General features: G+C 39.8%; 1 protein-coding gene across 5 annotated transcripts in view; it reads left to right on the top strand.

Annotated features, from left to right (window-relative positions):
• The window catches only part of SHANK3 (SH3 and multiple ankyrin repeat domains 3), a 7,266,504-nt gene that overhangs the window by 3,238,467 nt on the left and 4,008,238 nt on the right, over nt 1-19,799 (top strand). For all 5 annotated transcript variants that reach the window (XM_044088609.1, XM_044088608.1, XM_044088610.1 and 2 more), the window contains one exon: nt 9,601-9,667. In XM_044088609.1, coding sequence (XP_043944544.1) covers nt 9,601-9,667 — 67 coding nt within the window. The remainder of the gene's footprint in view (nt 1-9,600; nt 9,668-19,799) is intronic.

The raw sequence follows: 19,799 nt of genomic DNA, 5'->3' as shown, positions 1-19,799 counted from the left end.
AAGCCTCTTTAACTCCAGACGGATTTTTAAGTCCTCTGAGGCAAAGTTGAACTGTACATTTTCTGAGAGTTGTACATCCCCAAGGCCAGTCTAGTTGTCTTCCTGTTTGCTAGTCTGTAAAGCAGCTGTGACTAAGGCTGCACCCATTTCCACTTTAGTCAGGTTGGCATGCACCAGTCCTTTGGCTTGCACATCTCAGCCAATTGGCCATTGTCAACTTGCCATAATCCTCTGCTGGCAACCTTGCCTGCTCTCCCTGTCTAACTAAGCTAACAAAAAATAAATAAAACTATTGTGATATGAAACTCTGAATATCTACTGTGCAGCTGATTGAGAGTACAAACACCTTCTTTAGTGACCACTGTTTTCAGGCTATAGGATTTCACTATCCACATCACTGAATCTCAATATGTGGATATCCCATCACTGCCAACCAATAATGTGATGATCCACCACTCAACCAGTAATTAAGGAGCCTCAGTCCTCACCACTGGCACCAGTGGGGTATGATCACTGGGAGGATAACAGATACACACACAGTATTTCCATATGCAGCTCTCTGCATCAAGTGCAATTTCCATTAGGAGCACACAGAGACCACAGTCAGTCTGGGGCTGGTTTCTCCTTCTTTGTCCAGATCCCCAATAAGACTCCCCACTGGCACAGCTATAGATTTGACATCTCCGCTGAGTGGCTAAGCACCCTCTCTGTCCAAACAATGGTTCCTGTCCTTGCCATAGTAGCTGACACATACACTCTTTGAGGTTTGATTTACACAAACACACACACACACACGCACAGCTGGGAAAGGCTGTCACAGGTTTACTAACTATTTATTTACACTTTTTTACCAAGTTAGTACCACTAGGCCAAATGCCTCTTTTCAGGGGAAACCCTAGTTTATTGTCTCATCTGATGGGTGCAAACACCATGGTAGTGCATTGCAGTGTCAGTATTGGAAAATTAATCATACAACCTGGTGTGAGATTAGAATCTTTAGCCATTTAATCCTGCACCACCAAAAGTGAGGATGCTACCTGTTGAATCTAAGAATGGTATAATATGTTTTCTAGCTACAAAGGTAATATGTATAATGTGCAGTTAATTATAATATATGTATTGACATATAAAATAATTTGTTACATTAATTTGTAGAAAGATATCATTTCATTTCATTAATTTATTCTCTAATTATCTCTATAATCTGATTTAGGGTTGAAGGGGAAACTAAGCCTATTCTGGCACCAAATGGATAAAATGTACAGCAACTTATCCTGGATGAAAATTATCACATCAGAAGTGAGGTTGGGGAGCACAAAAAGTCGACAGCTTTTTGCTAGGCAAAGGAAGATTATGTACCTGCATAATAGCTGTTTGCTACATGTAAGATACTTGTGGACACACACACACACACACACACACACACACACACACACACACACACACACACACACACACACACACACAGACAGACACACATGCATACATACACATAAATAGAAGAACTTGGCCTGATCAGTTCTGTGTAAAATGTGTAGATTCGTCTTTGACTTACAGGTCTGCAAGCAGTAGTGGAGATAATACAGTTTGCAGTGTTGCAATTCAATAACAGATCTGTGCACACACACGCATTGTTGTCAGATATTTGTTATGAAAAGCTAGCACTAAATGGTTGTAGAGGATATACTGTATGGCTAGCTGTTCATTTTATTGGAGCACCTTCCTGTTGCCAGTTCACTCATAAATCTTCTGGCAGTTTCCCTCAGTATGTGATGTGATAGAACTAGGTCTTTCCTTTTCTCTGGTGTTTGATACATTTTGCTATTCCATTTTCTCAACTGGGCTATTTTAAGTATCCTCTGCTATACCTTGTTTCGTGAAGCAGCAAATCTTATCTAAAATAGAATTTGCTAAAGCTTTCCTGACCCCTAAACACTTATTGAGTTCAGATTTAACCTTCAGATCTGTGAAGGATATTAGTGGTTCTGTTATAACTCATGTTCACAGCTGTGTGTTTAATACATTGTGCGTTCCCTAAAGATTTATTATAGTATGTGTTTGCTGTACTTGTTATATTTAAAGTGCACATTTTCACTGATCTTATGATAAAACAAGAAACATGGAACTTCCTCCTCTCAGATACAGCTGTTCTATTATTCATGTTTGGTTTTAGGCCCAACATGACAGGCAGAGAGTGTAATTTTCATGAAGAACCTAAGAATACCATCTCATTCAGTTTCTTTAGTCATTTGTCTAGCCTCATCATCTGACTTTTGTTAATGTATTAACTTTACAGAGTAGCTTGCGATTAAACAAGGAAGGGATGGTACAAGGCTGAGAGAGGGAAGTTGCATCGGACCAGCCACAGGATTTATATGCCTTCAATAGGTGCTGAGTTTTTGTTTCACTGCCATCAGCATGCATTCATATGCACCTATAGCAAGTGTAAAGAGACACACTCCTTTTTATTAAATAAAGCCTTGTCTTTAATCTGATATCATAGCTATCATGTTGGATTTTGGTAATGGCCAGTTTCAAAGTCTTTCTTAAAATGGAACATTTTCTCTTTATCTCCACAGCCAATCAAGCTCTTCTATCAGAAGCTTAGTGACCCATTTTTTCCTCATCAGGGTGACAGGTGGTTCATTCATTCCCTAGATGAGACTAGGGGGTCCTCAATTGTAAGGAGAGCCACAATGCTCATCTGTTCCCTTATGAGGTAACAGACAGATGCCAAAAGTGAGCTAATATCAATATGGTGTACCTGATTCCCATGTGGCCTAATGTCTCCCAAAGCAGCTGTGTTTCCCACAATAATTGCTTTCCTAAGGTGGTGCATGCATTCATCCATGCATAGAATCTGCACTGGCTTCCTGACTATGTAACTGTTAGTCTAACCCATAGTGTTACTTTTCACTCCCACCTCTACAGTCCTGTAGGAGTCAACAGTGCTTCAGTCCCAGACCTCCTCCTTCCCCCAGTGTCGAAAGAACAAGTAATAGCAGCTCCTTCCCGTCAACCCCTGCCTGGCCATTTTTTTTTTTTGGAAGTGACGTACACATGTGGTATATAAGACTTTTTGACTATGGTTGCCACATGGTGATCAAAGCAGAGGTAACCATCTATGCAGGTCTCTGATGACAGACTCACTGGAGAGTGAGGTGTCACTGATGTACTAGCTGGTAACAATTTGCTGTTTTTTTTTAAAGGAGATGATACTGCATTTTTTTAATATTTAGTTTGAACCCTTTATCTGTGTTTTTTTTCTGTCTTTCTCTTCCTGTGTTAATACATGATAGTGCCAGCTAGCAATTACTGGTGAATGTAATCAGTCAGAGATCACTATAGTCAGTATTGAGATCAGAGAAATAAATGCCAAAAAAGGAGGAGGACCATTATTGACCATTAGTAAATACCACTAGTCACCTTTTTATTTATCTGAGAAGGCATCACCAACTCTGACAACATACGTCCTGTCCTTGATCCAGATTGCAATCTATCTTACCATATAGGGACCTATGGTTAAGGCTTATTAGCTTGTTTATAATCCTATCATGTGGTATGTTATCAAATGCAATTGCTAGGTCCAGGTAGACAGCATGTTTAGTGTGACCATTGTCCACAGCCTGTGTTATGTCTCTTTTTCTATCTGCATTAAAAAGAGCCTTCCAAACATACAACTTGTATAGTACTTATTTTGGGTAACAATAGTGTCCAGTGAATAATTCCACAGAGGCAGGTTTACTAATAGTAAAAATTCTAATGTAACTCACTCTAGAATGCAACATATATTAAAGTCTATTATTTCATATTAATGGCATGTGGAACATGTTATGATGATTCTTTTCAAGAGCTGTTAGTCTAATAATTACCCCAAGAATATCTGAAATAGGAGTAACTGAGAAAGTAGAGTAAATTTGTCTGCATTTGTTTGTATTTCATAACTGGGCAGACCTGCTTGTTCTGTATGTCCAAGTTGGGGAGGTTGGTATTTAAAATTAAAGTGTTATGCACTTGTCAAGTAGAGATGGGATTCCTGTAAAAAAACACACTATGTAATGCAGGAAGCAAGCTGCATTCTAGATCAGTCATGGATCTCATCACGTAGTACTATTTGTATGTCCAAGTTGCAGTGTGTCATTAATGTAATTGTGTCTGCTGTTACGTGTTCTGGGAAACCACAGTATCAGCTTCAGTCAGATTCGGCAAAACACATTTTGTCATTCCCAACTTGCTGAATTTGCACTGCAGTGAAATTACTGCAGCAGGAAAATTGCACTTTTCCCACTGTGCGGCAATTTTATTGTTGATAATCTGAATTTTATTTATTTATGTGTTAATCAGGTAAGTGAACTAGCCTTGTAAGGCTCTTTTGCGAATGACACAAAAATATATATATAAAAGCTCATCAAACATACATAAAAAATATTATATACAAAAATACTAAATATTCCTAAGTCATCTAAAATCATCTATAGGACCTAATTATTAGAAAAATACAAATTAAAATAATTTCAAACACCTATAACTAATATATATATATATATATATATATATATATATATATATATATATATATATATAGATCTACTTCAGTAGATTGAACTTTCACTAATTCGAACCACACATGGCCAAGACCATATGTTCGAACTCCTAAAAGTTCGAACACTGGCTTAAAACCACATAAAACCAAAAAACACAAAACTAAACCTGCACCCCCACACCCCCCTTACTTAAATATACCAACTCCGAGATCACACTACATTGTGGAAATGGGAAATCTTCCCTTTCTGCTCTGTACGGAGATCTCCATTCAGTCAGATCGGACTTTTACAAGTTCGAACATATGGTCTCGGCCATATGTGGTTCGAACTTATAAACATTCGATCTACTGAAGGGGACCTACATATATATATATATATATATATATATATATATATATATATATATATATATTAAAATTAAAAAAACACATATATGCACCTTATCTATCTAATGTTTTCAATGTCAAGATGCATTTAATAGAAAGGTCGTCATTAAGACCAGGAAATGCATGTGCATTCAGTCTAAGTTGCCAAGACATCTCTTTCACATCTCATTTAAGTGCCCAAGGTCCTCCTCTAATGTCTTCACAAACTTGGTCAATGACACAAAAATGGAAAGAATGTGATGATTTTAGATGATGTAGGAATATTTAGTATTTTTGTATATATATATATATATATATATATATATATATATATATATATATATATATATATAGATATATATATTGTATATATGTTTATATGTTTGATGGGCATTTATATATATATATATTTTTTTTTTTTTTTTGTGTATACATACATATATAAGTTTGGTATTATGTCTTTAAATATAGTAGTGGGGTGGTGGTTTTTGGGATGTTTCTTTTTGATTTTTTTTTTTTTATTGGTGGTTGTGAGTATTTAACATCTGAATACTGAGAGTGATTTGTCTGATGAAGTTAAACTATTTTGGGAACGAAAGTGCTAACATTAAACTGTGTTTTTGGTACTTGGAACTCTATGTCTTGCCTTTGTTTTATCAGTTGTTTGGTTTGTACAGTACACATACAAAGTTTAATGTAGTCAGTAAAGCAGCACATTATAAGAGGATGGTGGAACTTGGGCTACCAAGATAAACCTGGCACATGAGAAGAACATGCAAAGCAGGCAAACTCACACTGAGTTGTGAGTTAGACACTATGACCACTGAGCACCATACTACATGTTTTATTTATTTTAATTTTATATAATTGTATTCATTAATTAAGTTTTTACTTTAGATATTATAACAAATATGCTGGGAGAAGAGGGGTCTGCTGCATGAATGATGTTGTAGAACTTTGCCACTGTCAGAAAACATGTATTCATTCATTCATTCATTCATTCATTCATTCATTCACTCATCAGTTACCTGCTTAATGCAGTACAGAGTCATGGGGGAGCTGTATCTTATAATAGCACTTGTAGGACACAAGGCAGAGAAACTCATCATGAGCGTGACACCAGTTTGTCACAAGATGGACATCCACACTGACTGTCACATGGCGCACTCACTACGCATAATTTAGAGGATTACCAATTCATGTACAGCACTACAGATGCGATGTTTGCTCTGAGATTGTTGATGGAGAAATTTAGAGAAGGTCAGAAGGAGTTGCATTGTGTCTTTGTAGACTTGGAGAAAACATATGATAGGATGCCTAGAGAGGAGTTGTGGTATTGCATGCGGAAGTCAGGAGTGGCAGAGAAGTATGTAAGAGTGGTACAGGATATGTACAAGAGTAGTGTGACAGTGGTGAATTCTGCAGTGGGAGGGACAGATCCGTTTAGGGTGGAGGTGGGATTACATCAAGGATCAGCTCTGAGCCCTTTCTTATTTGCAATGGTGATGGACAGGTTGACAGATGAGATCAGACAGGAGGCCCCATGGACTATGATGTTTGCAAATTACATTGTGATCTGTAGTGAGAGTAGGGACCAGGTTGAGGAGACCCTGGAGAGGTGGAAATATGCTCTAGAGAGGAGAGGAATGAAGGTCAGCAGGACTAAGACAGAATATGTGTGTGTGAATGAGAGGGAGGATAGAGGGATGGTGAGGATTCATGAAGTAGAGTTGGCGAAGGTGGATGAGTTTAAGTACTTGGGATCAACAGTTCAGAGTAATGGTGAGTGTGGAAGAGAGGTGAAGATGATAGTACAAGCAGCTGGAATGGGTGGAGAAGAGTGTCAGGAGTGATTTGTGACAGACGGGTACTGGTAAGAGTGAAAGGGAAGGTCTACAAGAGGCTAGTGAGACCAGCTATGTTGTATGGGTTGGAGACAGTGGCATTGAAAAAAGCAGGAGTCAGAGCTGGAAGTGGCAAAGTTAAAGATGTTAAGATTTGCACTGAGTGTGACAAGGATGGACAGGATTAGGAATAAGTATATTAGAGGGTCAGCTCAGGTTGGACACTTTGGAGACAAAGTCAGAGAGGTGAGATTGCGTTGGTTTGGACATGTGCTGAAGAGGGATGTTGGGTATATTGGGAAAAGGATGTAAGGATGGAGCTGCCAGGTAAGAGGAAAAGAGGAAGGCCTAAGATAAGGTTTATGGACATGGTGAGAGAGGACATGCAGGTGGTTGGTGTGAAAGAGCAATATGCAGAAGACAGGAAGAAATGGAAATAGATGATCCGCTGTGGCGACCCCTAACAGGAGCAGCCGAAAGAGAAGAAGACCAATTCATGTACAGTACATGCTTGAGGTGTAGTAGGAAACTGAAATAACCATCAAAACCCCTCACAGACAAAGAATATGCAAATTTCACACAGTTGGCAGTCTAACCAGAAACTGTTCTGGAGAGCTGAGTTAGGAGACAGCAATGCCAAGTGTTCGACATATGTGCCATCCTTCAGAAAACATTTGGACTGAAATATTCATATTTTCATAAAGGAATAGTTTTGATCTCTTAGACTTGATGAAGCAATACTCAATGAAACTACCTTTGACAAACATTCAACATTATGAGATCCAACCAGACCTGAACATATCATGAAGATGTCACCTCACAACAAACAGTGCATATGGAGAACAGGATGCTCATGTATAGTCATGTCTAACTGTCCTCTTCTCTTTCATTACACAAGGCTCATGTACAGTAGTGTCAATTGGCTAAGATTCCCCCACCTCTCTCAAAGTTCATAATAATGCCCATTGGCTAGTCCCTCTCTCAACTCTTCTAATGTGTAAAGTACTGCTTGTAATTCAGCAGCATCCCTCCTGTCTTGAATATTACAAAAAAAAGGCTTGTTATCCAGGGGCACCATCTCCCACATTCTGTATCATAAAGCATATTTTTTTGGCAGTGATTATCCTTCCTTCTCCAGTAATGTATGATATAAAGCTTGTTGTCTAGGAGTACGTTTTCCCACCTCCTGTTATGTATAACATTATGCTTGTTGCGTGGGGTCACATCTTCCAACATTCTGAAGTGTATAATGCAAAGCATGCTGTCCAGAGACTCCACTCCAGCCTCCTTTGTTATGTATTGCAAGGCTTGTTGTTCAAGGGCTTCCCCTCCAACCTCCTATACTGTTTAATGTAATGCTTGTTGTCCAGGGACTCCCCCTATAATGTCCTGTAGTGTATAAGACAATGCTTGCTGTACAGGAGCACACACTCTAATCTCCTATACTGCATAATGCAGTGCTTGTTGTCCTTGGATTTTCCCTCCAACTCTTAGAGCATATAATGTAGTTTTTGTTGTTCCACCTCCTGTAGCCTATAATGCAATGCTTGCTGTCCAGAGAGTCCCCTACCAACCTCCTGAAGTGTATAATGCAATGCTTGTTGTCCAGAAACTTCCCCCTGCAGTATCCTGCAATGTACAGTGCAATGCCTGTTGTCCAGAGACTCCCCCTCCAACCTCCTGTAGTGGATAATGCAATGCATGCTGTCCAGACAGTCCCCTTCCTACCTCCTACAGCATATAGCACAATGCTTGTTGCCCAGGGAGTCCGACTGTAACTTCCTACAGTGAATAATGCACTGCTTGTTGTCCAGGAAGACACTCTCCAATTTCATGTAGTTTAAAATGCAATGCTTGTTGTCCAGAGACTCCTCCTCCTCCTCCAACCTCCTACAGTGTATAATGCAGTGTTTGTTGTCCAGAGACTCCACCTGCATCCTTCTAGTGTATATAATGCGGTGATTTTTGCCAAGGAGTCCCTCAAGCTCCTGTAGTGTATAACATAATGCTTGTTGTCCAGGGAGTCTCCTGTAACATCTTATAGTGTGTAATAGTTTGCTTGTTGTGTGTGGGGGCTCCCCCTCCAATCTCCTCTAGTTTATAATGCAGTGTTTCCTGTCCAGGGACTTGACTTCTAACCTCCTGGAGTGCATAATGTAACTCTTGTTTTCCAGTGGTACCTTCTTCCATCTCCCATAGTACATATTGTAATGCGTGTTACCCAGGGTCACCCCTCTGACCTTCTGTATCATAAAAATGTAAATTCATTTTATGGATTATTATGTGGCTCATTTACATACTTAGAAGGAAAGAAACACAAGAAGGATAAATGATTTCAAATCAGGGATCAAAGACAATTTCCTTCGAAGTGACATGATACCAAATTGCTGACTTAAATGTTAAACAGAGAATGTCTCATGATGTTCATGTATAGGCTTTGTAACTAAGACCATATGAGTCATTGTCTTCCTATTCTCACTGTGCCATGGAACAAGGAGCATTATTACATAGACGATCAGTTGTAATTCAGGGAGGCACCTGATATTATTGCATTGAAGGAATTGATGGTGTGACAGAATGATACTATTTTCTTACTCACAAGAATGGTTGTAAGTACAGTGTGTGTCAAGAAATTCTACCACTCTATCTGAGAGAAAAATGAGATATTTGCAGCACACACCTCTAAAAATTACATTGTGTTTAATGCTAGTGAAGGTGACACAGCAACAAAGTAACAGCATTAATTATCAGATCAATGAGGTTACAAGTCCTGTGTTTTTCTGTACATCAATGCCTCTGCTTTCTGTAGAACATTAACTCACCTGCTGTGTGTTTTTCTTCTGACAGGTGGCCATTATTGCAGGGAATTTTGAGCTGGCTGAAGTCATCAAAACCCATAAGCCAAGTGATGTTGGTGAGTGTGTAATTGCTGGTTTATTTCTTTGGATCTATTTTTCACGCTACTTGTATGTCTGCTGTAGAAGAATACAATGTTTAACCTCCTTTTTAAAGTATGATGTGCTGCTGTATATGTTTATTTTCCATAGGTAGTGTAGTCCATTTAGGTGTTGGACCTGGTCACCACAGAGATCTAGTTAGGACTCATTTCCACAATCTTGATCTTAAAAAGTTTGTCCGCATTTTTTTCATTAACTGTGCAGTTTTTAGAGTTTATCAGCAGAGTGCAGAAATTGGTAGTCTGAAATCTAGCATAGTCAGATATAATAAGCTAGAACCATTCAGATGATCATAATATCTTATGAAGAGTTGTGAAAGTGTTAACTTTTTGCTGTCATATCTCCCCTTTGATAGACAGTGACTTGGCTTTTTAGTCACTGACTGCTATCTTTTAGAATTGGCCAGTCAGTGCAAATAAACACATTATTTTATAACAAATAATTTTCGTATGTAAAGGACTATTTTCCAAAATTAATGAGCTTTAGGCTAAAGATCATCAACAGATGCAGACATTGCTTGTTTATACTCCATACAAAAAAAAAAGAACAGAAGACTTTTTCATGCAAACACATCTGCTTACCCATTTTCACATTATCCACTATACAGTGAAATGTACAGATACAATCTTACATGAGAACTATGTTAATGGTAATATTACACAGGCCAGTCATTGATGGCATTTCTGAGTTTTCTAGTAAAATGCATACTGAAGTAGGATCAGATGATGATAACAATGTAAGGTGAAACAGCACATCATTGGATTAGTCCCCACAGTAATAATATAATCTCACATCTTCTTGTAGCATATCACTAGTATGGCAGGGAGTACAGCTATAAAATTATTCACCAGAATATTTCACTGCACCAAAAACTGTAACAAAACAATTTTTGGAGGAAAACAAGGCAGTGTAGGAAGAAGCATATACAGGCAATTCACTGTCAACAAGAGTTCTTGTTATTCATAATAATAGAATAACAGGAGAAATTATTTTTACCACTCTGTCTTTCTCTGTTTTCTTTTGTGCTTGTAATTTCCGTGCTTTTTTGCAGAATGGACTAAGGGCAGCAGATGATTGGTATTGCCTTTTTGTGGGAGCCATTCAGTAACAACATGAAGAAATTAAAGAATATGTGAATTAAAACAGTTTTTCAGGAGTTTAAGAATAAGAACAAAAGTGCTGATTTAGCAAAACTTGTTTATCTGACAGGTAAAAAGGTAAATTAGGTAAACCAAGTGTCTTTATCTATCATTATTAAATAATCTGTACCTTTTGAGATATCTACAGTTGACTCACCAAAATTATTTCAATAACATTACTTAAATGGATATTTCAATGACTTATAGAAGCTTAGCAAAACAAATTATATGCATCACTGCGACCATAAGAATTACCCATCTACCTTCAGGAACTCTAGAGAGCTGAAGCTGTGTACTGCTTTCTAAAAACAATGGCTAAAGATCTGCTAAAGGATTATCACAGTATCTAAACATCATATGGAGAACATCAATATCTGTGCAGTAACAGAAACCTGGTTCAGGGCTCCCGAGAGCACCCCAGCACTACCAGGTTATACCTCATACCATGCTTTTCGGCCCCAAAACTTGGACCGAACCACAAAAGGAGGGGGAGTATCGATATTCATCAAAGATACCCACACCTCCAGGTTGGTGGCAAAGCATGAAGCATCAGAGACTATCCATGTGCAACTAACAGTGGGTAAAACTGCCTTCCAGTTTATAGCCTGCTAAAGACCACCCTCCCAAACCCAGGAACCCCACTCGGCCTTTCTGAGAACACTGGAAAATATGAAGGTCTCTCCAAACACCATTATATTGGGCGACTTCAACTACCCAAACATAGACTGGGAGCATTACTCTAGCTCCAACACCCTAGCCCAAAGGTTCTTAGAATTTATAAACTCAAATGCTATGGAACAACTTGTCACCACTCCCACATGAGGGGAAAACATACTGGACCTGATCATCACCAACATGAGGACTCTCTGCTCCAGACCAGAAGTGTATCCCTCACTGGTAAGATCAGACCATAAATTAATCTCACTGGATATTCACATCCCGACCCCACCCCCTGCCCAGAAAACTACAGTGAAAAACTTCTCTAAAGCATATTTCTCACTCCTCAAAACCGAGGTGGAATCCTTCAAAGCCTCCAGGCCTGTGGAAAATATGGCCCAGACCGCAGAATCTTTTATAAACGCATTCTGTGAACACCTTCAGGAATGCATGGATCATGCGATCCCAAATAAAACCAAGACCCAGTCCTCCAAAGGCAGACATCCTGTCTGGTGGACCCCAGCCATAAACAAACTATACAATAGAAGGAGGAAGCTACTAAATGATAGAGCAAAATCCCAAAAAGGGAAGGCATCACTGATCAATATTAGCAAAAAACTATGGGCACTCATAAAATTGTCTAAGGCCAGCTTCGAGAGAAAAATTGCACAGGACACTAAGGATAATCACAAGGCTTTCTTTAGTTATGTTAGGAACCTGGGTGGTAATTCCCAGATATGCTCAGAATTAGTCCAAAATGACAAAAAATACACTGAACCCACAGACATTGCCAACATCCTAGCTGACAGGTTCAGCGCAAACTCCCCCCCCTCCCCACCAAAAGGGCAAATATCTATCACAGCAGAGTGCTGCCCCCTGACATCTCAGATGCTCAGGTAAGAGCCGCCCTCTCCAAAGCAAAACACACAGCATCAATGGGACCAGACGGTGTCCCGGGCTGCGTCCTACATGAACTCCAAGAAGAGCTAAACCTAAACATAAAACTACTGTTCAATCTCAGCCTTACTACAGGATATGTGCCCAAACAGTGGTGTACAGCAACAGTGGTCCCTCTCCATAAAGGTGGTGCCTCAACGGATCCTGGAAACTATCGCCCCATAAGCCTGACTAGCTTGGTCTGCAAAGCTATGGAAAGGATCATCATGGACCTCATAAATAAAGATATTGGGGACCTACAGACACTGGATCCTACCCAGTTCGGCTTTGTTAAGGGCAGATCCTGCCTCTTAAACCTGGTTGATTTCTTTGAAACAGTCACCAAGGCCATTGACGAGGGGAAGGTGGTCCACACAGCCTACCTGGACCTCGCAAAAGCCTTCGATACAATACCCCACTCAGGCATTATAGATAAGCTCACCAGCTTAAATATAAACCCCTATGTCACTAGATGGATTGCAAACTGGCTCAAGGACAGTACCCACATGGTTAGAATTGCTGGAGCCATGTCAGACTCCAAACCAGTTACAGGTGGTGCCCCACAAGGCTCAGTCCTGGGACCTCTCTTGTTCGGTATATATTTCTCGGAGGTACAGGCCAACACGGAAGGACTGTGGCTGACCACGTTCGCAGATGACTGCAAACTGGGCGCCATAATCGACTCTCCAGCAGACACAAGCATCCTCCAAAAGGGCCTCATAGAAACAGACAACTGGTGCCAGAGCCACAGCCTCAAGCTAAATGCCAAAAAGTGTATAGTCATCACCTTTGGCAAAAACAAAGTGCCCACAAATTACCACATAGGTGGTAATCCATTAAGTACAGAAGAAGTAATTAGGGACCTGGGGACCCAAGTTGATAGCAATCTCTCATTTGACAACCACGTGGCCAAAGTGGTTAGAAAAACATTTTATATAGCCCACCTAATCATGAAGGGATTCACATCTAGATCAGGGGAGGTCATCGTGCCTCTTTACTCATCCCTCATCAGGCCCATAATTGAGTACAATGCCCTTTTGGGATGTACCTTACCAGACACCTGCAGCAACTGGAAAGACCCCAAAAGTACCTCACCAAGAGGATCAAAGGGCTCAAACAGATGCCATATGCTGCCCGGTTAAAGAAACTCCTGCTCTACTCAGTGGCATACCGCCTGTTCAGAGGCGATCTGTGCCTGACGTATAAAGCCATGTCCAACCCGGAATTAATGGACATGCTGCACCTCAGAAAATCCAAATCCCATCGAGCTACGCGCTCGAGAGACTTGAACCTCAGCACTGAAATAAATAGGACATGCTGGAGGGACAGATTCATAACCCAGAGGCTCCCTTCACTCTGGAATAAAATCCCAGTCCAGGTTAGGCAGAGTCCCTCACTGACTCTCTTCAAGAGGAATCTTGATGAGTGGATGGGAGATCGTAGGTTTACCCCGGGTATCACTTCTGTGTCACTGTTAGACAGAGGCACAGTATACTAACTTCGAAAAAGGGCATAGGAAATTAAATTTAAAATGGGTGGCGAAAGCCAAACACATTCTGGCTAGGCTTATAAATGCCCTAGGGCAGATAGCCTAGTATGAACCTATGAACCTATATATACCTCACATTCAGACTGACTCTTAATACTGCTGATCCCACTGGTGTTTTATCTTTGCTGCTTCTTCCATTTAGTATCCATCCCAAGTTTGCACCCATGTGACCTTCCTTTCATCTATAACATTGATGGTCAAAGGGGTTTATATTTATTTTCCACTTACTAGCAAGGGTGAGCTTCAAATCCCAAGACTGAGTATTCAGGGAATTCAAGATCTCCTCTAAGCAAGTAATATACTACAATCTGCAAATCTTCTTATGTAAAATCTTGGTTACCCTATCCAAATCATCCCAGTTTATCAATCACTATTTTTTCAAATGTTTTATAGCTTAGTTATATGGAATAAGCATATAAGAATTGCCACCTCAGATATGTTCTGAAAAGATTTCAAGCCTGCATCAACTAAGGCACTGCTGGTGATTCTCTGCTGGGTGAGGAAAATAAACCTATATCTTCTTGTCTGTGAGTGATAAAACTGTTTTCTGTTTTACCTGTTCCATTTTGTTTTCTGTTTTTAAGAAATCTGCTTGGCCTGGTGTTTTTCTTCCATGTAAGAGACAGAAAATTTAACTAGGCTACACATTTCACGAGTTTTTCATTGGTTAAATTGATGAGTGATATTTAAATATACAGTGAATTTCTGGGCCTTGGTCTTTTGCTGAAAATATTTCAGACTTGCACAAACTAAAGCACTGCTGGTGATTCCCTGCTGTGGTTTCCCACCTATCCTCCACTTTGTTGATGTGCTTTTTAAACCTGTTGATTTTAAGCTGCCCATCCCTACTACTGTAAATTGAGCTTAATAAGTTCCTACCTTTCTACACTGCTGTTAATATCTTGAATTATTTATCTGCCTTTTCCTGTGCTTATATTGAAAAAGTGTATTTTACCTTTCATAGTATGTGCTACTGATTTACTTGTTCTGAAGTCATTATCTAACTAGCTGATGGATAAAGTAGTGTATTTTCCACTCTAGCAAGCACTTGTTTTTACATCGAGAGGTCAGTGGATTTTCTATCTGGTGCATTAGGAGGTAGCTTAGTCTGTTAATGTTGGGGAAACACGTGAGATTTCTGCATGTAGTTTTATTAGTTGCAGGACTTATTAATCAGCTTATCTTGTTTTTGTGCCTTTACAAATTCTGTACAATTGAGTGTCTGTTAGCTTATTTATACAAAATGAAGACTTTTATCAAAAAAAATCACACTTTTATAAGCTGTTTAAAGTGCACTGTCGCATCCATATCTTTTGTTTGTGGTAGCATTTCATATCTTTTAAGTTTGTTTGTGGTAGCATTTCACTCCAGACACTCCTTTACTGTGCTTTTACATTAGGAGGACTGGGATTATTCATCTAGTGGAGTAGGTGTTTGCCTGGACTCTCTGAGATGGGAAGCACACAAAAAGGCTGTAAATATCTTTTTGCACTTATCGTATATACTGTGACTGTATTTCAGCAGTTTAAAAAAAGTTTTGTCTGCTGCTGCTTTAAGTTGTTAATTGCAGTATATTACACTGTATCTGTTAGTTGTAAGGCCATTATAGGTAGTTTGTGTGGTCTTGTTGCACTTGGACTCCAGACCAACTGTTCTACATTAAGAAGTTGTTTTTACTGCATCCTTGTAGCAGAAGTGTGCTGATCTAACCTGTCTGAGTTGGGGATTGCTGGAGGAAGGCTTATTGTGTGTTTTCCTGATTGATAGTTAGTTTAAAACTTGTTTCACTTTTCTCGCATTTAAGCCTTTGATTGCATGTTGCTGCTCTTTGTACAGTGACAGTTAGCAGTGCCCTTTTATAGGCACTAAAGCCTAGAATCTCATTTTTTCCCTAAACAGCTGTCAGTGAAACCCTTTCAAGCTTTTCTGCTGCTCTAGGAGCAACTCATTTGCACACATTGAGCAGTGTTGTCTTATTGATCAACCTTCTCCTACACAAAGTATAGGTCCCTTCCGTAGTCTTGTTGCAACCAGCACAGTCCTGTGAAATTAATTCCATTCCCTAATAAAACAGACAATAAGAACCTGCTATCATGTATGGGCAGTTTCCCATCACCACTTTGGCCAGCCTGATAGATATGGGCATGAAGCAAATGCTTTATGTGAGAGACGCAGTTGCACTATGAAATTGGAGGCAAGACTAACACATAAGGACAAACTGAATACCAGACAGGTTGTCAGCAAACACACACTTCCCACACTAAATATGGACATGACACACACACCCACATATGTGGAGGTACTCACTAGTAACTTAACAAAAGATCAAAGGCCTCCCAAATGAAAACCACTTACAGACATAGCAATGCAAAAAATAACCACAACACATAATAATAGACACACCAGTGTCTAAACAAATAAGCCCGTAAAACGTAACACCACAAAACCTAATGTCTTGGTCATAGGTAACTCTATTGTAAGACAAATGAATGTTCCCCTTGCCAGGCTGGATAAGAAGTGGGTTACAATTGGCTGCCTGTCTGGTGCCAGGATTCATCAAGTGACTCAAGCACTCAAGTCACTCAACTACAAGTACTTGTATGACTCCTTCATAGTCCATGTGGTGGTGAATGACTTGAGATGTGCCTCTCTGGACTATATGAAGAGAGACCTGACTGAGCTCTTTGATTATGTGCCACAGGCAAGTACAAGCAAGCCTAACCTTAAGCAGCATTTTTCCTCCTCCAAGAATGATGCCACAATACAAACACAAATGATTGACTTTAACAATTGGTAATGTTTCTGTTGTCAGTCCAAGGGGATCCAATATCTGTCAGCCTAGGAAGACATGGTCAATAGGCCACACTGTTTTGCCAGAGTTTTGACTGCACCCGTCTCCTCTAGGCTTTCAGATACTAGAAAGGCATTAGCCACCCCTATTGTGCCATTTTTAGGCAGTATAAAAATAACCAACTTCCCAACATAACAAAATCCTCTCTAGATAAACTCAAGGTACTGCTGCTTAATGCTAGCAGTCTAAACAAGAAACTACACTCCCTGGAAGTACTCATCAGCTAAAATCTGTGTAGTCACTGAGACATGGTTCAAAGGGGTGGAAATTACCCCAGCCATGCAGGGCTACAATGCCTTCCATACGTTCAGACCACAAACTGAGCATGAAAGAACCAAAGGAGAAGGTGTATCCATCTTCATTAAAAAAGTATACCTTTATACTAATCAAACATTATGACTTTCTTGAGCTACTCCATGTCCAATTAACTATAGGCAAATCCCCCTACCACATCATAGCTAGCTATAGATTCCCCGCCATAAAACAGGAAAAACATACCACATACCTGGACTTACTGGAGTTACTTGCCATACAGCCTAACACCTTACTCTTAGGTGATTTTAATTATTGTACCATCGACTGGAAAACATACACAGCCACCTACATGATTGTTCAAAGATTCTTGGACTTTGTCAATAAAAATGCTCTGGAACAGCTAGTCAGCACAACCACAAGAGGTTCAAATGTCTTCGACACAATACTCACTAACATGGGACAGCATTGCACCCCACCACCCGTGTGATGTCCCCCCTGGTAAGATCAGACTATACATCAGTCTCATTCGATGCAGTTATAAGACTACCTCCTACTAAGTGATGGTATGAGATGTTTCAAAGCCCAATTGAATGGAGATAACATGCACTGCTATGCAGAGGTGTACACCAGTGCCCTGTATACCCACTTCAGTAGTTGCATAGAATCGGCAGTACCTCAGCTGATTAAAACCAGGTCTTGCCAAAAAAAACACAAGCCCCTAGTGTACTAGTGCACTAGCCCTAGTGGACCCCTAGTATAAACAAGCAATGCAACAAGAGAAAGAAACTAGTGTCCAAGAATAAGGGGGAACTGTCTCAGCAGAGGGAGAAATCCCGCTCTTGCTTAAACAAAGAAATTAAAGATCTTGTCAAGTCCTCCAAAGCTAATTATGAAGCAAAAATAGCCTCCCTAGCTAAGATGACATCACCCATACTCAACCGAAGGTAATAGCCAACCTGCTAGCTGACAGATTTGGAGAAAACGCCACCCTCTGGCTCCTCCAGTCATCCCACAAAATATACCTGCCACCATTCCTCAACCTGTTGTCTCAAGAGAACAAGTAATCTCGGTGCTCTCTAAAACATGACATCAGAGAGATCAGACAACATCCCAGGTTGCCTTTTAAACAACTTAAAGCATGACCTAGCAGACCCACTTGGATCCCTGTTTAACCACATTCTGAGAACTGTCTGTGTTTTATTTATTTATTTATTTATTTCCAGTTTGATAACCGGGGAAGTCCACTGGGCTCGAAAGCCCGTTTTCAGTGGAGGCCCAGGGAGAAAAGCTCCATATTAATAATACATTGCACACTTAACACACTGTGTTATAGCAGGATAACACCTTTAACAATTTATAAGAACATAGTACTTATGGCAGTATACGTAAGAAATACATTGCACACATAACACACAGTGTTATAACAGGATAACACCTTTAACAATTTCTAAAAACATAGTACTTATGGCAGTATACTGTATTGTTAGCATAGAAGAGAGACATAAGAATAGATTTTACATAGATCTTGAGTGCAAGAGAAATAAATCACGGGGGAAGTGAAGGAGAAGCAAGGAAATTGAGTAGAAGAAAATAGGTTTGAGTCTAAAAGCACATCTTATGAAAGAGGCAAAAGATACAATGGTAGGTCTAGACATGTATGTAAGCAGGGGGAGGAGAAGATATAAAAGGAAGAAATAAGAGATTAAGCAGGGGGGAGAGAGATGAGATAAAGAAGTAGAGTGAGGGGAGCTGAGGGGAGAGTTTGAAGAAGAAGGGTCAGAGGGGGGAAAATGAAGCAGAGATCTAATAAGATCTAGGTAGGAAGTATACAATTGCATTTCCAGTTTTGGGAGAGATGAGAATGGAGAAGAGATTTGAATTGTTCATAGCTTGTAGTAAGTCTTAGTAGGGAAGGAAGTAAGTTCCATTTCTTTGCTATAGTGTAAGAATGAAGGAAGTGGCCAGGAGGTCATTTGGGTTTGTATACAGAAATAAGGTTTTGGTGACTAGATCTTAGGGGCCTGAGAGGAGTGTAGAAGGGCAAGATGTTTGATAATGCAGGGCAAGCAGTAGGTTTGAAAATAAGTTTGTGTGCAGTAGTAAGTTGGAGGTAATCCAGGTGATTAGGGAGTTCTAGCCATTGGAGACTACGGAGGCAGATGCAATGGTGTGTAGAATGGTGGGAGTTAGTAGCGAATTTGGTGATTTTGTAGTAGCAACTTTCAAGTTTTGAGAAGATAGAAGCGGTGAGGTTGGTTAGAAGAGGAGCACCATACAATAGAAAGGGGAGAAGGTAGGTAGTGGCGAGTGTTTGTCTTGTGGTTAAGGAAAGAAAGTTAGCATTTCTGTAAAGCATACCTAGCTTCTGATGGTTTTTTTTTATGTTTAGTTGAATGTGAGTATTAAATGTCAGTTGTTCATCAATGGTAACTCCGAGTAATTTTGCATTGTTAACAATGTCTATTTGAGACTGGGAGAGGCTGGAGATTTTGAAAGATGGCTTATCAAGAGGCAGAGTTTTTGAAGGGGAGAAGAGAATGATATGGGATTTATTGGCATTAAGGGAAAGATGGTTTTGAAGCATCCAATTTTCTATAGTTGTGAAGGCCAATTGGGTTTTGGCTTGGAGCTCGGGAAGGCTAGGGGCTGAGCAGATAACAGTGGAATTGTCTGCATATTGCACAATTTGAGAATGAGGAATT

Source organism: Protopterus annectens, chromosome 11.part0 (assembly GCF_019279795.1).
Source record: "Protopterus annectens isolate FY-2018-M chromosome 11.part0, PAN1.0, whole genome shotgun sequence".
Lineage (NCBI taxonomy): Eukaryota > Metazoa > Chordata > Ceratodontiformes > Protopteridae > Protopterus > Protopterus annectens.
The sequence above is the reverse complement of the archived record's forward strand: the minus strand, read 5'-3'. Positions and strand labels throughout refer to the sequence as shown.